At 34.0% G+C, this 15,295-nt stretch overlaps 1 protein-coding gene across 1 annotated transcript; it reads left to right on the top strand.

The window, feature by feature from the left end:
* Window positions 1–8,201: 8,201 nt before the first annotated feature.
* On the top strand, window positions 8,202–11,468 carry LOC139427298 (uncharacterized). The gene is made up of 2 exons (XM_087154501.1): window positions 8,202–10,038; window positions 10,153–11,468. The coding sequence occupies exons 1-2, from the start codon at window positions 8,202–8,204 to the stop codon at window positions 11,466–11,468; spliced, it is 3,153 nt and encodes a 1,050-aa protein (XP_087010627.1).
* Window positions 11,469–15,295: the final 3,827 nt, after the last annotated feature.

Raw genomic sequence — 15,295 nt, 5'->3', positions numbered from 1 at the left:
GATCGACCTTATTTGTCTGTTCTTCACTAAAGGCACCATTTTCCCCCTCATATACTGTCTCATATCAAAGAATAGTGACAGTCGGAAACTTCATTTTGGCTTTTTGACGTATATGAACAGGAAGGTAAATTAGAGTGTCTGAAAAGATCTCATCTAGGAGGGGCAAGAAATAATATATAAAAACAATAAGTAAAGGGAATTTTGAAAGATAAGTTGGGAAAGGAAAATATTGTATCATTTTAAGAAATAGCAAGATTGAGCTTTATTTCAATTAATTTTTGTATTAAAAAGTATTTAATAATCCTATTTTTATCAAAAGAATAATTACGTATGACATTTTTAATTGAAAACCTTAGTAAATAGAGTTTTTAAGTGACATTTTTGAAAAAGTTGAGATTTCACTTGAAAGCTCTTATTTGAGTTCTATTCAACTATACATATTTTAATTACTTTGTCAAGTCATTAAATGTCGGACATATCAAGAGATTAATGTATTAATTGACAGTATGGGAGTTTTTTGGTGTAGAAGACAGCTCTAAACGCATTTGGTGACAAACAGTCAACTGTCAAACTTACTGGTTTTTGCTAACGAGTTAAAACTAAGATTGCAAATTTAATAAGAAAGTCATTTTTTATCTTTTTTTCTGAATATTTATCCGATATCGAAATAACAGTTTAAAGTCATCATTTAAGGTATTTATTTGGCCATCTGAATTATAAGTACAAAATGAATCGGTTTTTATTGGGAGAAAAATGCGCTTTCAATGATTCCAAATTTGAATCCCAGTGATAGTGGATATATAAATTCAACTCCCGGCTTTCACCAGCCAAATTGATGACATAAAATATCCTCAGTGGTAGACAGATAATGGATTTGAAACCATTACTATCGGGGAAACTATGGCAGGTTTCCGTGTTTTCCTCTCCCTGTAATTCTTATGCTGGTTAATATCCTAAGCAAATCCACCACGAAGGTTAATGAGTCCCAAAGCTCAATCAAGAAGTTCCCTTGTCTTCTGGATTGAGTTCAAAATTGCAAGGCTAGGGAGATGAACATTGATAGTCATAAACTATAAAATGTGGAGGCTGTTGAAAAGTGGTTTTAAAATTAAAAAAACTCAAATTAATTCCGGTCGAGCTCAAAATTAAAAGGCTACGGATTTAAGCTCTGATATAGCTGCAAATCCGATAAATACTGGCTATTCCTCGTCGGTAATAAAATAGTTATGGTAAAGCAGCCTTGACTTAATTTTTGCCTAAAACTTATAGTTTTCTTAATGAAAACCGAGAAAAATGTTCCTTGAGATTCACACAAACATAATATCATTCCAGAGATTATTAAATAATTTTTTTCGAAAAAAATGCGTGAAATTTCAAAATGCCAGAATCTTGATATTAATTAATGCTATATAATATAAATAGATTATATTTCATCTCATATATTTTATATTTTGAGACATTCCATCGAGAACAAACCTTAGTTAAATTTTGGAGTTTCTTTTTTTAAACTAGATTCGATTAATCCTTAAAAATATCTGTTGTTTGCTTTCAAAGTCTAAACCATTCTGGTTTAAAATGAAGAGTAATGACTTTATCACATATTAAGGGGACAAGAAACATCTGAATTCAAGGAAAAATTACTGAACTGTAATTTTTTTTTTCATTATATCTTATAATAAAGAATTGATATTGTTAAGTCTTATGCTCTTGTTTTTCAGTAATAAATCTTCTTTTGAAATTGACTGAAAAAGGCGTTTCAGTGTATTTCAAAAATTAATGATTTCTACCTTTATTGATCCACGTTAATGATCTTACTGATGTAACATATTTTTCAAACTTTTAGAAATCATTAATATAATGAATTGATACGTTTTACTTTTATGTTTAATTTAATATTGTTACTCTTTAACTATGCATTGATATCAATCATTTTGACTTAATCTCTGTCGAATTATGTCATCTGTATTTCTATCTTTGCCATTTGTCCTACTAATGAAAGTGTTGCTACACTAAAACATATTTAGATTTTTAATAAATTTTACCATTTGTTATTTAAAGCGTTGTTCTCAGTAAATTTTAATTTTATCAAAAGGATTACTCTTGTTACTTTCTAATTCTCGTGTGACGTTAATGCAACTTTATGTGCATTCTATTAGAAAAGTTATGAAATTGTTTGTTTCTCTGATTACTTTCAAAAACATAAGTTGGTTTCACTTTTTATAAATTTATTTCTAGTTGTTTTGTACAAATATCATGTTTTTGTACACCGAAGAGCCATTACATTATGACCACGCTCCATCTATAAGAAAGGGCTCACCCAGGTTTTCATGGTTTCTCGCCCAGGAGCAATATTTCCATGGGGCACATTAGGACCCCTAATCCTCATAGAACAATCCCTGACGTCTGTAGGCTACTTGAACATAGTTGCAGACCAAGTTCACCCACTCGTGGCAACAGTTTTTCCTGCGGGGGATGGTGTTTACCAACAGGATAATGCACCATGTCATAAGGGTCGAATCGTCTTGGATTAGTTCGAGGAACATTCCAGTGACTTTCAAGTCATGTCTTGTCCCCCAAATTCACCTGACCTTAATCCAATAGAGCATTTGTGGTCCTACTTGGAAAACCAAATTCGTGCTGCCACGCTACCCCCTCGCAATGTGAGGGTATTGCAGGACCAGTTGGTGAGCGCTTGGTACCAGATACCTCAGACTACCTATCAGCACCGTGGAATCAATGCCACGGCGGGTGCTAGCAGTTTTGGGGGGCTAAAGGTGGTCCTATATGTAATTAGCAGGGTGGTCATAATGTAATGGCTCTTCGGTGTATATATCAATATGCAAAGCATTCCAGCAAAATGGAAATTATGGAAGTTCAAACTCCACAATTTCATGACATACGGCCTGAATATACACTGTAAAAAAATTTGGTGCATAGTTACAACCATTTTTGATGTTGAGGTAAACTAAATACATTTTTAAGTGCAAAACTATAGTTGTCATGCAGAAAAATATAAAAAATTGGCAATATAACAATTTTTCGAAGGGATTAATGCAAATACATATTTCTAAAAATGAGCATGAGAGTAAAAATGTGAGCGATGGTAACTATAAACCAAAATCTTTTTATGTGTAACAATGTGGTCAACATTGCACACAATCCGTCTTTTACACAGTCCAGTCACATGATTTCAGTCACTGCGTACTTTTAACGTCAACGTGAACTAACCAAACGCAGAAGACAAGTCGTGGCACATTGCATTGGAACCTACACAAAGGGTGTCCTAGAGAATCGAAAAACATTGCAATCGTTGGCGTAATGTAGGAACTAAGTAATTTATCCTATGTTTAAAATGACGCTTTCATTGATTTTCGAGCCAAGAATGAAAGCAACTCTGAAGCGGTCAATTTTGTAAACTGTTCGCGTACCGCTGTGTTAAAAGTATGCTATGCATGGTAAAAATAGAACTATCCAAAATCAGTGACCAAATCAATGATAGCATATATGGTACCCACGGGCCATAAATAACAGAGGTAAACGATTGCTGCAGAAATGCATTCTGGAGAAAAGAAGTGCAACCGTTAAACAACTGACTGATTAAAAGAATCAAGTAGTACCAGCAGTGTCTCCTTAATGACAGTTCTACAAACGTTGCTGCGTATGGGCCTCACAGCAGACAGCTGGTTAATGCACCTATGCTGACTGCTCTTCATCGACGTCGAAGGTTGGAATTTGCAAGCCAGTAACGCTACTGGATATTCCCTGAATGGTGACAAATGGCTTTTTCATGAATCACGTTTTAAGCTCCATCGAACAGATAGACGTTGGCGTAAACAGCGGCGTGGAACGTCAGGAAACAAATACCCTGCAACAATTGCCGGCCGTAAGGGTACAAACTGGAGGAGGAAGCATTATGATCTGGGGAATGTTTCTGTGTTACTCAATGGGAAAGTATGATGGATCAACACAAGTATGCGTCTTGCGAATCATATCCATCCTTACATGCGAAGTGTTTAATTATATCATCCACCAACAGGATGCGACGTGTCATACTGCTCGCAGTGTGCATGCTTGGTTCGAAGAGAACCAGTATGTGTTAACTGTTCTCCCCTGGCCACAAAACTCTCCATACTTAAACCATATCTGTGAAACTGGGAAACTACCTCTTTCGGGTTGTTTTCGCTATGGATCTTTAACCGCGTAACCTAGTGCAGTTGACCAAGGTAGAGGAGTCGGCATGGTTCAATATCTCAGTGAACACCTTCAAAAACCTAATTGACTCTTTCTGAGCACTTCGCATTGGTCCCCTCTGTGACTGTTGCGGTTACTCTGGCCTTTTACAAGTATGTACTTATCAGACAAGCTTATACCCATTGATATGAAGCTGGGTGGCCACCACTGAGGATCTAACCATAGTCCCTTACAAAACTGATCGATGTCTTTAACCATTCGTGGTTTTCTACATAATATTTGCAACAAAAAAAAAGCAAATGTGAAATAAATTTTCACTCTGCAGAAATTTCAATGAATTAAATAATTCCTTATCATTTGAGTATAGTATTTCATGCTTTAATCATATCATTACATATTTTTAAAGATATTTTTGTTTAAAAATAAGTAAATTACTGACTACATAATATGCAAAAATGTTTTAATAAACTTAGCAGTTTTCTAGTTTTGCAACTGTTGAGAATATTTTTTCTTGTTATTTTTCTTATTATGTCGATATACGCTACTTTAATCAAAACTAGTAACAACATATTTTACGCTTATTTTCAAAATAAATTGAATTCAGGTCGAAAAACTGCTTCTTTTCGAGATTTATATTCTAATGGCGAAGTTTTCTATAATATTTCATCCTAGAAATTTAATAAACACAAGTAGTGCACAAGAAAAAAAAATCTGCAAAAAAGATAAAAATAAATCGTAGAATTCTAAAATATCATCCGAGATTCCTAGAAGTTGCCATTTCCTTGGGAACAAATACCGAACCTTACAGTTGTTATTCCTTCGTGTTCTTTTAAAACTAGTTTTATAGAAATGCAATTTCCTATTGAGCTAAATTTCGGCATCAAAGAAGTTGGAAGTTTTACTCTTTGAGCTTTTTTAAACATGTGACTTCTTGTGCTTGACAAATACATATGGTATTGTGATTTATGGTTTAAAGCTAAAGCCCGCTAGTGATTGCTTTTAGCAAAAGTTTTGAAATCAATAGGATTTCGAGGGATGATAGGAAGAGTGATCAAAGTTGTTTAGATTCCCGTTATGTTTCTTTTTAGAGTTATAATCACACTATGACCAAATATGACTGCCACCTTAGATGCTGCATGTGTTACAACACTGAATAAAAATGTATGGTCATACTACTAGAATATGGGAAAATTTACCGTGTTTGTGGCTTTATAGGAACATCAAAAAGCATTGTATAATTTTCACTGAAGCGTTTTGGTAATAATTTTGGAAAAATTTACAATAAAATATATATATATGTTCATAAATTTGTTAAAATTTATTAAAAGTGGCAAAATTTAGTCATGATACCTTACAGCATGGCAAAAAAAAACATTTATTTTGTTAATTTTAATTTCTGTGATGTATTTTTACTAAATGTGTAATAATGAGAGCTATAATTTTGAATACTAGAACATTAGGAAAAACGTTACCATATGAATGGTTTAAATATCATATATTTTGGTTTTATTACCAGGATTATGCTTTTCATACCAGAAATGCCCTGCAGGAATATGATAATTTTACCAAAATTTTTTTCTTCGTCGGCATGCTTCAAAACTAACTCAATGAGTAATTATGATAGAAAACACAAGTTTTTAATCAAAAATTTTGATTTCATATTGACTCATAACAAATACAATATTAGGTTACGTATTTAATAAAAAGTGTTTCAGCTATGGACAGTTGTGAGCCAAGGGGTCATGAAAGTTAAGTATCCGCACTTTTATGACCAAAGACATAACCTGTGGAGAATTAAAAGAAATTAAAGAATATATAAGACGCGCGCATGCGCAAAGAATTACGTAATGCTTCCACCCACGTCATCAGAAGATATGTACGAGCTAATTAATACGATCGCTTTAATGCGGCGCTCTGTCTTTTACTATTGTTGTTGTTTATGTTAATAAAATATTGTTAATTACGATCTGCCTAATTAATTAAGAACCTCGATGGGCATCCTTTAGACAACAATAAGTAAGTTAATCAACATAGTGGCATCCCTGTCTGGACGTGCATCGAATTGATGCAAAGCGGATCGTAAAAAAGAAAGCATCAACTACGCAGTAAAGAAACTATAATTACGTAAGCATGGATGCTTCAAAACAATTATGAGCGGCTTCACGGACAAGTTTTACGAAAGCCTTAAATAAGTTATTAGGATTAATACGAACTGAGACACCGGATATCATCGAAATAGAAATAAATTTGGATACTTTAATGGAAAAATGTAAGCAGCTACGAGATACTCAAAACTTACACCTACGAAATATGCAAGCCGCAAAATGCACGGAGCAGGAGTACAACAATGAATATGAAGCTTCCGAGGAATACTACGACAAATTTTCTGCCACAAAAGTGAAAGCCGGAAAGCTAATATCGGCGACTACCAAAACCGAAACTACGACGCCGATTCGTGATGATACGTCTACACCAAATAAGTCTCCATCTACGGCGTATAAGTTACCTGACATCGAACTACCGAAATTTACGGGTGATCCAAGGCAGTGGCTTAATTTCTGGACTTTATTCAGCAAAATACACGATGATGAAAGAGTTCAGGAGCGGGAAAAGTTCCAGTATTTAAGACAAAGCACTGTTGCGGGATCCAAAGAAGATTAATCATCGAGAGTTTTCCAGCAACAAAAGAAAATTATACGAAAGCTGTTGAACACTTAAAAACACGATTTGGAAATGAAAGTGTTCTCACGCAAGTCTACATACGGGACTTATTAAAACTTGTGTTAAGTGATAAATCTAAAGTTGATTTAGCTACATTATATGATAAACTACAAACACAACTAAGAGCTCTTGAATCACTGGGATTAACGAAAGATAAATATGCAGATTTCTTATTTCCTTTGGTAGAATCAGCTATTCCCACGGATTTATTACAGGTATTTGAAAGGCAAAAGAATTGTGCGACCGATACGTCAGGTAAGACTGATTTAGATTTGTTAATAGAATTTTTACGAAATGAAGTTGAATCTGAATATAGATTAAAATTAAGTAAGGAATCATTTTCTTCAGATAAAAATGTTAATAGTAAAAAGTGTATTAATAAGTATGAAACAAAATATATTGCTTCTTCATGTGAGTTGTTTAACTGTAATAAGAATGAAAATGAATGTATAAATAAATTTAAGAAATTTGATACGAATATTTGTATATTTTGTGATAAAGCACATACATCTGAGAGTTGCAGAGAATTAGCATCTATGACCTTGGAAACCAAAAAAGAAATAATTAAGAAAAAGAACGTTTGTTTCGTCTGTTTAAAAAAGGGTCATAGAGCTAATACTTGCAAAGCAAAGTATGTTAGATGTTTAATTTGTAATAATAGACATTTTTCTATTTTTTGTCCTGATAATCCGAAAAATAAGATCGATAATGTTTCGAATGAAGAAAACCATGAAAACAACATAAGTACGTTAAATAATCAAATTCAACTCTCAGACGTATTGCTTCAAACTTTAATTGTAAGAGTGCATAATGGTAAAAAGGAAATGTTAATTCGTGGAATTATAGATACTGGTAGTATGAGAAGTTATATTTCTGAAGATGTTGCACAATGTATGAGTTATATGCCTATAAAACAAGTAGAAATTAAGCAATTACTTTTTGGTGGGGTCGAAACTGAAGAAAGTATGCACAATGTATATAATCTAGAATTAAGTAGCATTGATAGGAGTTATAGATGCAGATTTGAAGCTTTAAGTCAAAAACAAATCTGTTCTGATATTAAACAGATCCCATATGGCCCCTGGGTTAAAGAGTTACGAAAACTAAATATTAAAATAAGTGATTTGGACAAAGAATTTTGTAATTTTGATAAAGGAATTAAGTTGTTGATAGGGGCAGATATTGCCGGAAAATTATTTACGGGTAGAATTAGAAACTTGAGTGCAGGACCCTGTGCGATTCATACTAGGCTAGGGTATACTTTAATTGGGAAGTTAAATGTTGGCAATATGCCAAAGGGGGAGAGCGAGGCTTCTTGTTACATTTCTTCACTTCTCGTGAAGGATAGAATAATTTCTGATTTATGGAATTTAGACGCATTGGAAATTACGGATCCAGAGATAGACAAAACAAAAACTCAGTTGGAGGAAGAAACATTAAATCATTTCGAGAATACCATTCAAGTCAATTTGGAGGGGAGGTATGAAATATCTTTACCATGGGTTTTAGACAGCTCGCTTTTGCCTGATAATAAAAATATTGCACTTAAGTCAATTTTGAATACGAAAAAGAAATTAATTAATTCGGGTAATTTTGATGCTTATTCTAACGTATTTAAGGATTGGTCATCTTTAGGGATTATTGAAGTGGCCAACGATGTAAAGGTAGATAATGTTCATTATTTGCCTCATAGAGCAGTGGTTAAGGAAAATTCTAGTACGAAAATAAGGTCGGTTTTTAATGCATCAGCCAAGTCGGCCGGAAAACCATCTTTAAATGAATGTTTGGCTACTGGACCAAACTTAATAGAAATGATCCCGTCTATTCTTATTCGATTTCGTAAGAATATTGTGGGTATATCTGCGGACATTGAGAAAGCATTTTTACAGATATCAATACGGGAAAAAGAAAGAGATTTTTTGCGATTTTTGTGGTACAGTGAAGACAATTCGGACGAACTTAAAATGTATCGGCACAGAAGGGTAGTCTTCGGAATTACCTCAAGTCCTTTTTTACTTGCCGCTACATTGCGTTACCATTTATATCGAGTTTCTGAAAATTTAAATAGTACTGCAGATATTCTTAAACAATCATTTTATGTAGATAATTGTGTAACTAGTCTAAGTACAGAAACTGAAGCTCAAAATTTTATTTTAGAATCACAATGTATAATGTCTCAGGGTCATTTTAATTTAAGAGATTGGCAGACAAATTTACTTGATTTATGTGTTAAGGATTCATCTATTACAAAAAATGTACCAATTTTGGGACTTATTTGGGACACGGAGAAGGACACTTTGTCATGTAAGATTGAACGAGCAGATAATTCTGACGAATTAATTACGAAAAGAAAAGTGTTAGCTGTGGCTCATCAGGTATTTGATACAATCGGTTTTACGGCCCCGGTAATGTTATTACCCAAGTTAATTTTACAAGAAACTTGGAGTTCAAAAATCAAATGGGATGACAAACAACCTGATAATTTGATTAAGAAATTTAAATCTTGGTTTATCCAATTACCTTTGCTACAGAACATTAAGATTCCAAGATGGATTTGTCTCGATTTGTCAAATACCTTGATGAGTCTACATGTGTTTTGTGACGCAAGTAAGCTAGCCTATGGAACTTGTGTGTTTGTAAGAGTTGAAAGTACCAATGAACCTTTTGTTAAAGTTAATTTAGTGCAAGCTAAGAGTAGAGTTGCACCTCTAAAACCATTGACAATACCAAGGCTAGAGCTTCTTGCATGTTGTATTGGATCTAGATTGTTAGCAAATATAATTAAAGATTTGAATCTTAACAATATTGATATCTATTGTTGGACAGATTCAACGACAGTTTTGAGTTGGATAAAACGGGAACTCAACTGGGGTATTTTTGTTCAAAATCGTGTAAAAGAAATTCGTTCTTTGACTTCTCACACCATGTGGCGCCACATTCCCGGATCTTTTAATCCTGCCGATCTTGCTTCGCGAGGTTGTTCAGCTGAGCAACTTATTGAACGTCGTTGGTGGGAGGGGCCTAACTGGTTGTATGAAAACGAACAAAATTGGCCAAAATCCTTTGAACCCCCAGATGAGAATTTAGTCAACTCTGAACTGCATAAATCTGTCATTGTAAATTTAAGTAAAAATGATAATGTTTATGATAATTGGTATTATAAATATTTTTCTTCATATAAGAAAATTATAAATATGATAGCTTGGATTTTTAGATTTTATAATAATTGTAGAAATTTAGGTAAGAACTGTTCTAAGTTTTTGAGTGTAAATGAATTGGATAGAGCAGAGAAAAGTCTCATTCTTTTGATACAAAAGGACAGTTTTACAGGTATCAATGATAATAAGTTGAGACAATTAAGGCCATTTTTTGATAATGATGGTATTATTAGAGCTAAAACTAATTTAGTTTTTCGTGAAGATAAATCTAATTTCATTTATCCAGTTATATTACCTAGTGACCACCCAGTTGTCAAATTGTTAATTATTAATTGTCATAATGAACTTTTACATGCTGGTACTACTATGATAATGTCTCATTTAAGAGAAAAGTTTTGGATTTTGAAAAGTCGTAAAACTATACGAAATTGTATAAGACAGCGTGTAAAATGTTTAAGATTTAATGCTACAAAGTGTAATGTCACGCCTGGAATTTTGCCTAAAGTTAGAGTTAATGATGCATCTGTTTTCGAAATTGTAGGTGTCGATTTAGCCGGACCACTCTATCTTAAGGATGGGAAAAAGTCTTATATAGTACTTTACACGTGCGCTGTGTATCGGGCTATACATTTAGAGTTAGTAACTCTATTAACTACGGAAGCCTTTTTTCAGTCCTTAAGACGTTTTATTGCGCGCAGAGGAAGACCGTCGGTAATATATTCCGATAACGGAACAAATTTTGTTGGTGCGCAAAAGATTCTTCATTCGATAGAATGGGACAAGTTAGCTTCAAAAGCTGCAGAGCATGAGATACGGTGGAGGTTTAACCCTCCTTCCGCCGCCTGGTGGGGTGGTTGGTGGGAGCGGTTAATACAAATGGTGAAACGAATTTTACGTAAGATATTAGGACGCTCTTCCTTAAATTATGAGGAATTGGTCACAATTTTCTGTGATTGTGAAAGAATAATTAATACGAGACCCCTCACCTACGTATCGGAAGACGTGGACACCGTTTCCCCTTTGACTCCAGAAATGTTTCTGCACGAAATACCTTCTTCAGGTGTTACAGACATCGATAAGGCAGATAAGGAAGGTTTAAGTAAGAGAGCTAAACATCTCCAAAGAGTAAGAGAGTCTTTAAGAAATAGGTTTAGGACTGAATATTTAGGTCAGTTACGTCAACAAACTATAAGAGGTTTCAAGGATAATCCTTTAGTGGTCGGTGAAATTGTTTTAGTTGAAGATGCTAATAAAAAACGCGCTTTTTGGAATTTAGCTAGAGTATTGAAATTAATTCCAGGTCGTGATGGCAAAACAAGGCTTGCTCTCGTAAAGACAGAGAATTCTGAGTTTATGAGACGTGTCCAGAGACTTTATAGATTAGAAGTCAAAAGTTAAATGTTTTGTGAATTTTTATATGTATATGTTTTCTGTTAAAGTTACATGTATGTCATATTTGTATGTCATATTTGTGTGTCATTTTATAAGTTTAAGTACATTTCATTTATAAGTGTTTAGTAAGATTTAATTTTTGAGTGTGATTAAGGTTAATTAAACTCAAAAGGTGGGAGTGTATGTGGAGAATTAAAAGAAATTAAAGAATATATAAGACGCGCGCATGCGCAAAGAATTACGTAATGCTTCCACCCACGTCATCAGAAGATATGTACGACCTAATTAATACGGTCGCTTTAATGCGGCGCTCTGTCTTTTACTATTGTTGTTGTTTATGTTAATAAAATATTGTTAATTACGATCTGCCTAATTAATTACGAACCTCGATGGGCATCCTTTAGACAACAATAAGTAAGTTAATCAACATTACCTCTACAGTGTAGTCAGCATTATACCCAAGTCGTCTTTACTTCCCAGACACGGTGGCACCATCTATCAAAACTGAAGATAGAACTCCGGTTCTTCACAGTGACAACTCAGTGTCTTCAACTGCTAAGCCATTTTGAATTATGCATGGACTAGCATTTCAGATAAATTTCCTCACGTTTTTGTTGGAACACTATTTTGTAAAGACTTTCAATGACTGTTAAATTTCGTCTGGCTCAATGGATAAAGCGTTCGCATTCCAATGAGGTGAACCTTGTTCGAATCCCAGTCGATACGAATTCCGCATCCGGCTTGCACTAGCCACAGTGCTGACGTTAAATATCCTCATTGGCAGACGGATCATGGGTTAGAGTCCCCTTGCCATCAGGTTAACCGTGGGAGGTTCTCGTGGTCTTCCTCTCCATGTAACACAAATGCGGGTTAGCTCCAACAAAAAGTCCTCCACGAAGGCAAATTTCTCCCAATTCTCGATCTATGAGATCCCTTGTCTTCCGGATTAGGTTCAAAATTACAAGGCTATAGAGTTGAACATTAGTAGTCGTAAACCCATAAAATTGGGTCGGCTGTTCAACGACGGTTATAAAGATACAGCACTCAAATTCCCCCTTTGAAGCGAGAGTGATTGTTTACTTATAATTATAAATATTAGACTTAAAATAAGAGAAATAAATCGCATGATTTGAAAGACCAGTTTATGATCAAAACGGAAAATCCTGATATTAGGAAATGACTTAAAATATGAGGGTTGTTATTTATATTTCTGGCCTAATAATGAAAAAACAAATATGTAGGATCGAAATTGGGTTTATTGTTTTTCAAAATATGCTCCATGATGATCAATATACTTTTGCATGCTTTTGAACCAATTTTCAAAGCACTTTTTCCAGTCCGATTGAGGTAACTCCAAAACATGCGTTTTGAATGCATCAACCGCTTCTTCGGGGGTCGAAAATCGTTTTCCACGTAATTTATTTTTGATGTGTGGGAATAAGAAGAAGTCATTGGGTGCCAAATCAGGGCTGTACGGCGGATGACCCATCAGTTCGATCTTTCGCTCCGTCAGAAATGCCTTTGTTTGAGTCGATGTGTGAGAGCTCGCATTGTCATGATGAAGAATGATTCGCCTGTTCTTCTCCTTTTTCGAATTTCTCCGATGACTTCTGGCAAACAAATGGTCGTGTACCATTCAGAATTGACCGTCCTGCGTTGCTCTAACGCCACTGTTGCCACATGACCGTTAATGCCGAAGAAACAGGCAATCATTTGTTTCGATGTGCTTCTTCCTCGAACAGCTTTTGTTGGTTTTGCCTCGTCTTGGAAGACCCATACAATTGATTGCTGATTTGTTTCCGGCTAATATGCATAGATCCATGATTCGTCACCTGTGTAGATGTTATACACAGCCTTTAATGTACCTTGATCGTATTTTTCCAACATTTCCTTGCACCAATCGACACGAGCCTTTTTTTGAGCGTTTGTCAGATTATGCGGGATCCAACGCGAACAAATTTTTTTTACGCTCAAATGTTCATGCAATATTTTATTGATGCTAGTCATACTAATGTCCAAAGACGCCTCTATCTCACGATATGTCACATGACGATCTTGCTTTATCAGTTCACGCACAGCATCGATCTTTTCTGGCACAACAATGGATTTTGGATGACCTGCACGGGATTCGTCCTGGATCGAACATCGACCACGATTAAATTCGTTATACCAATTTTTTACAGTGTTGTAGGATGGCGCTTTATCGCTGAATAAAGAATTAAGTTCATCGAAGCACTCTTGTCTTGACAATCCACGTCGAAAGTTATGAAAAATAATGGCACGAAAATGTTCACGATTCAATTCCATTTTTTGAAAGAGAAGAACTTTTCAATTTACTGTCAACAACACAGATGAAGCTATAATGGTAAATCGTCTGTTGAATTTATGTTTAAATATATCAAACTTTCGATTAAAATCGTCTGCGGTCGCCTAGCAACACTTACTGTTGCCAAGGCCAGAAATATAAATAGCAACCCTCGTATAATATTTAACATATTGTTCAACCATAGAAACCAGTTGTTCATCGGAGGAGAATAACGAGTTCAAATCTCGGTCGAATTTGAGGGCACATTGTGGGTAAACAACACGTTTATATTTTAAAACTCATTTTGTTACTTTTTCATATCTGATTTTATACAAGTAGACCTAACGACTAATTATGCAGGATGGCTACAATTAAAAACAATTTGTTTTGACTAACATAGAATCCGTTCTGCTGGGTGAATGTCGATGTAATTTAATATGTTCGTTATATGGACTGTGGGAAAAAGCAATCTGCTTAAACTGAGTTGTCTAAAGCTTATGAGGAAAAATGACTCGGCATTAACATAAAATAATTTTGCCTATAGCAGCCTATTTGTTTTTAATTACGATTTTTTAAAAATTCTTTCTATTCTCTTATATTGATAATTGAATGCCACACAGTTGTTCGACTCTGTGTGATCGAGTTAGTGGAAAATTTCATCAAATTATTCTTAAATAAAAACGTCAGTATTTAAAATGTTTCCTCTAGTGACCACTACATTAATATTTTCTATCATTAATTTTTATATCATCATCAAAAGTACATATTTTTAACTAATAAAGTCTGCGAAACTTTACTTAAACCTACCCAGAGGTGTTTTTAAAAAAATCTTTAGCCTATTTCATGTGAATTCTTTTTTAAAAAGATAGATTGCATTGATTATTAAATTAATCTTTAAACCCATAAAAACAGTGTAGTGGTAACTCAAAAAGTAAGTTTTAATTAGTCCTCATTTTCTTTAAATTTGCTTTAGTTAAATACAAAACGCTTCAATGCCTGAATTTTTTAAGAGGTCTAGAGGATTTTCCTTGCGTAGAATCTGGATATTTCAATTTATTTAAGCTAATAAGCTTTGAAAATTTTTATATTTAATTGTCTACTAAAAATTTTTTTGGATTATTAACGTATATTTTAAAACGCTAATCGCGTGAGCCGGATCATAATATTTCTTTCTACAAATTTTATCTCTTTAGAAAAATAACTTGTAAAAATTTTTAAAATTGTTTCAAGATAGTATTTACATTTCAATATAATATGTGTTTTTTTTAAATTCCTGTAGAAATTCAGAATCCTAGGTTAAATTTTTGAAAAGTAATGGTGAATCGAATGGAGAAGTTGTACATCTATTCTTCCTCAATGAAGTAAAAACACATAGAACCCTTAAGAGTATTCTTTGAAGCTACTTTGCCAAGGAAAGTAAGAAAGCTACAAATTGAGAGCCTTCAGCTTGAAGCAAACTTTTAGGTTTAAACTATATATATGTTCAATTTCGATGGAAAATTTGCTTAGAATTTAAAGCTCACAAATA

Source organism: Parasteatoda tepidariorum, chromosome 11 (genome assembly GCF_982258835.1).
Source record: "Parasteatoda tepidariorum strain Cologne lab strain chromosome 11, Ptep-v5.0, whole genome shotgun sequence".
NCBI lineage: Eukaryota > Metazoa > Arthropoda > Arachnida > Araneae > Theridiidae > Parasteatoda > Parasteatoda tepidariorum.
This window is presented reverse-complemented; position numbering and strand designations above follow the sequence as displayed.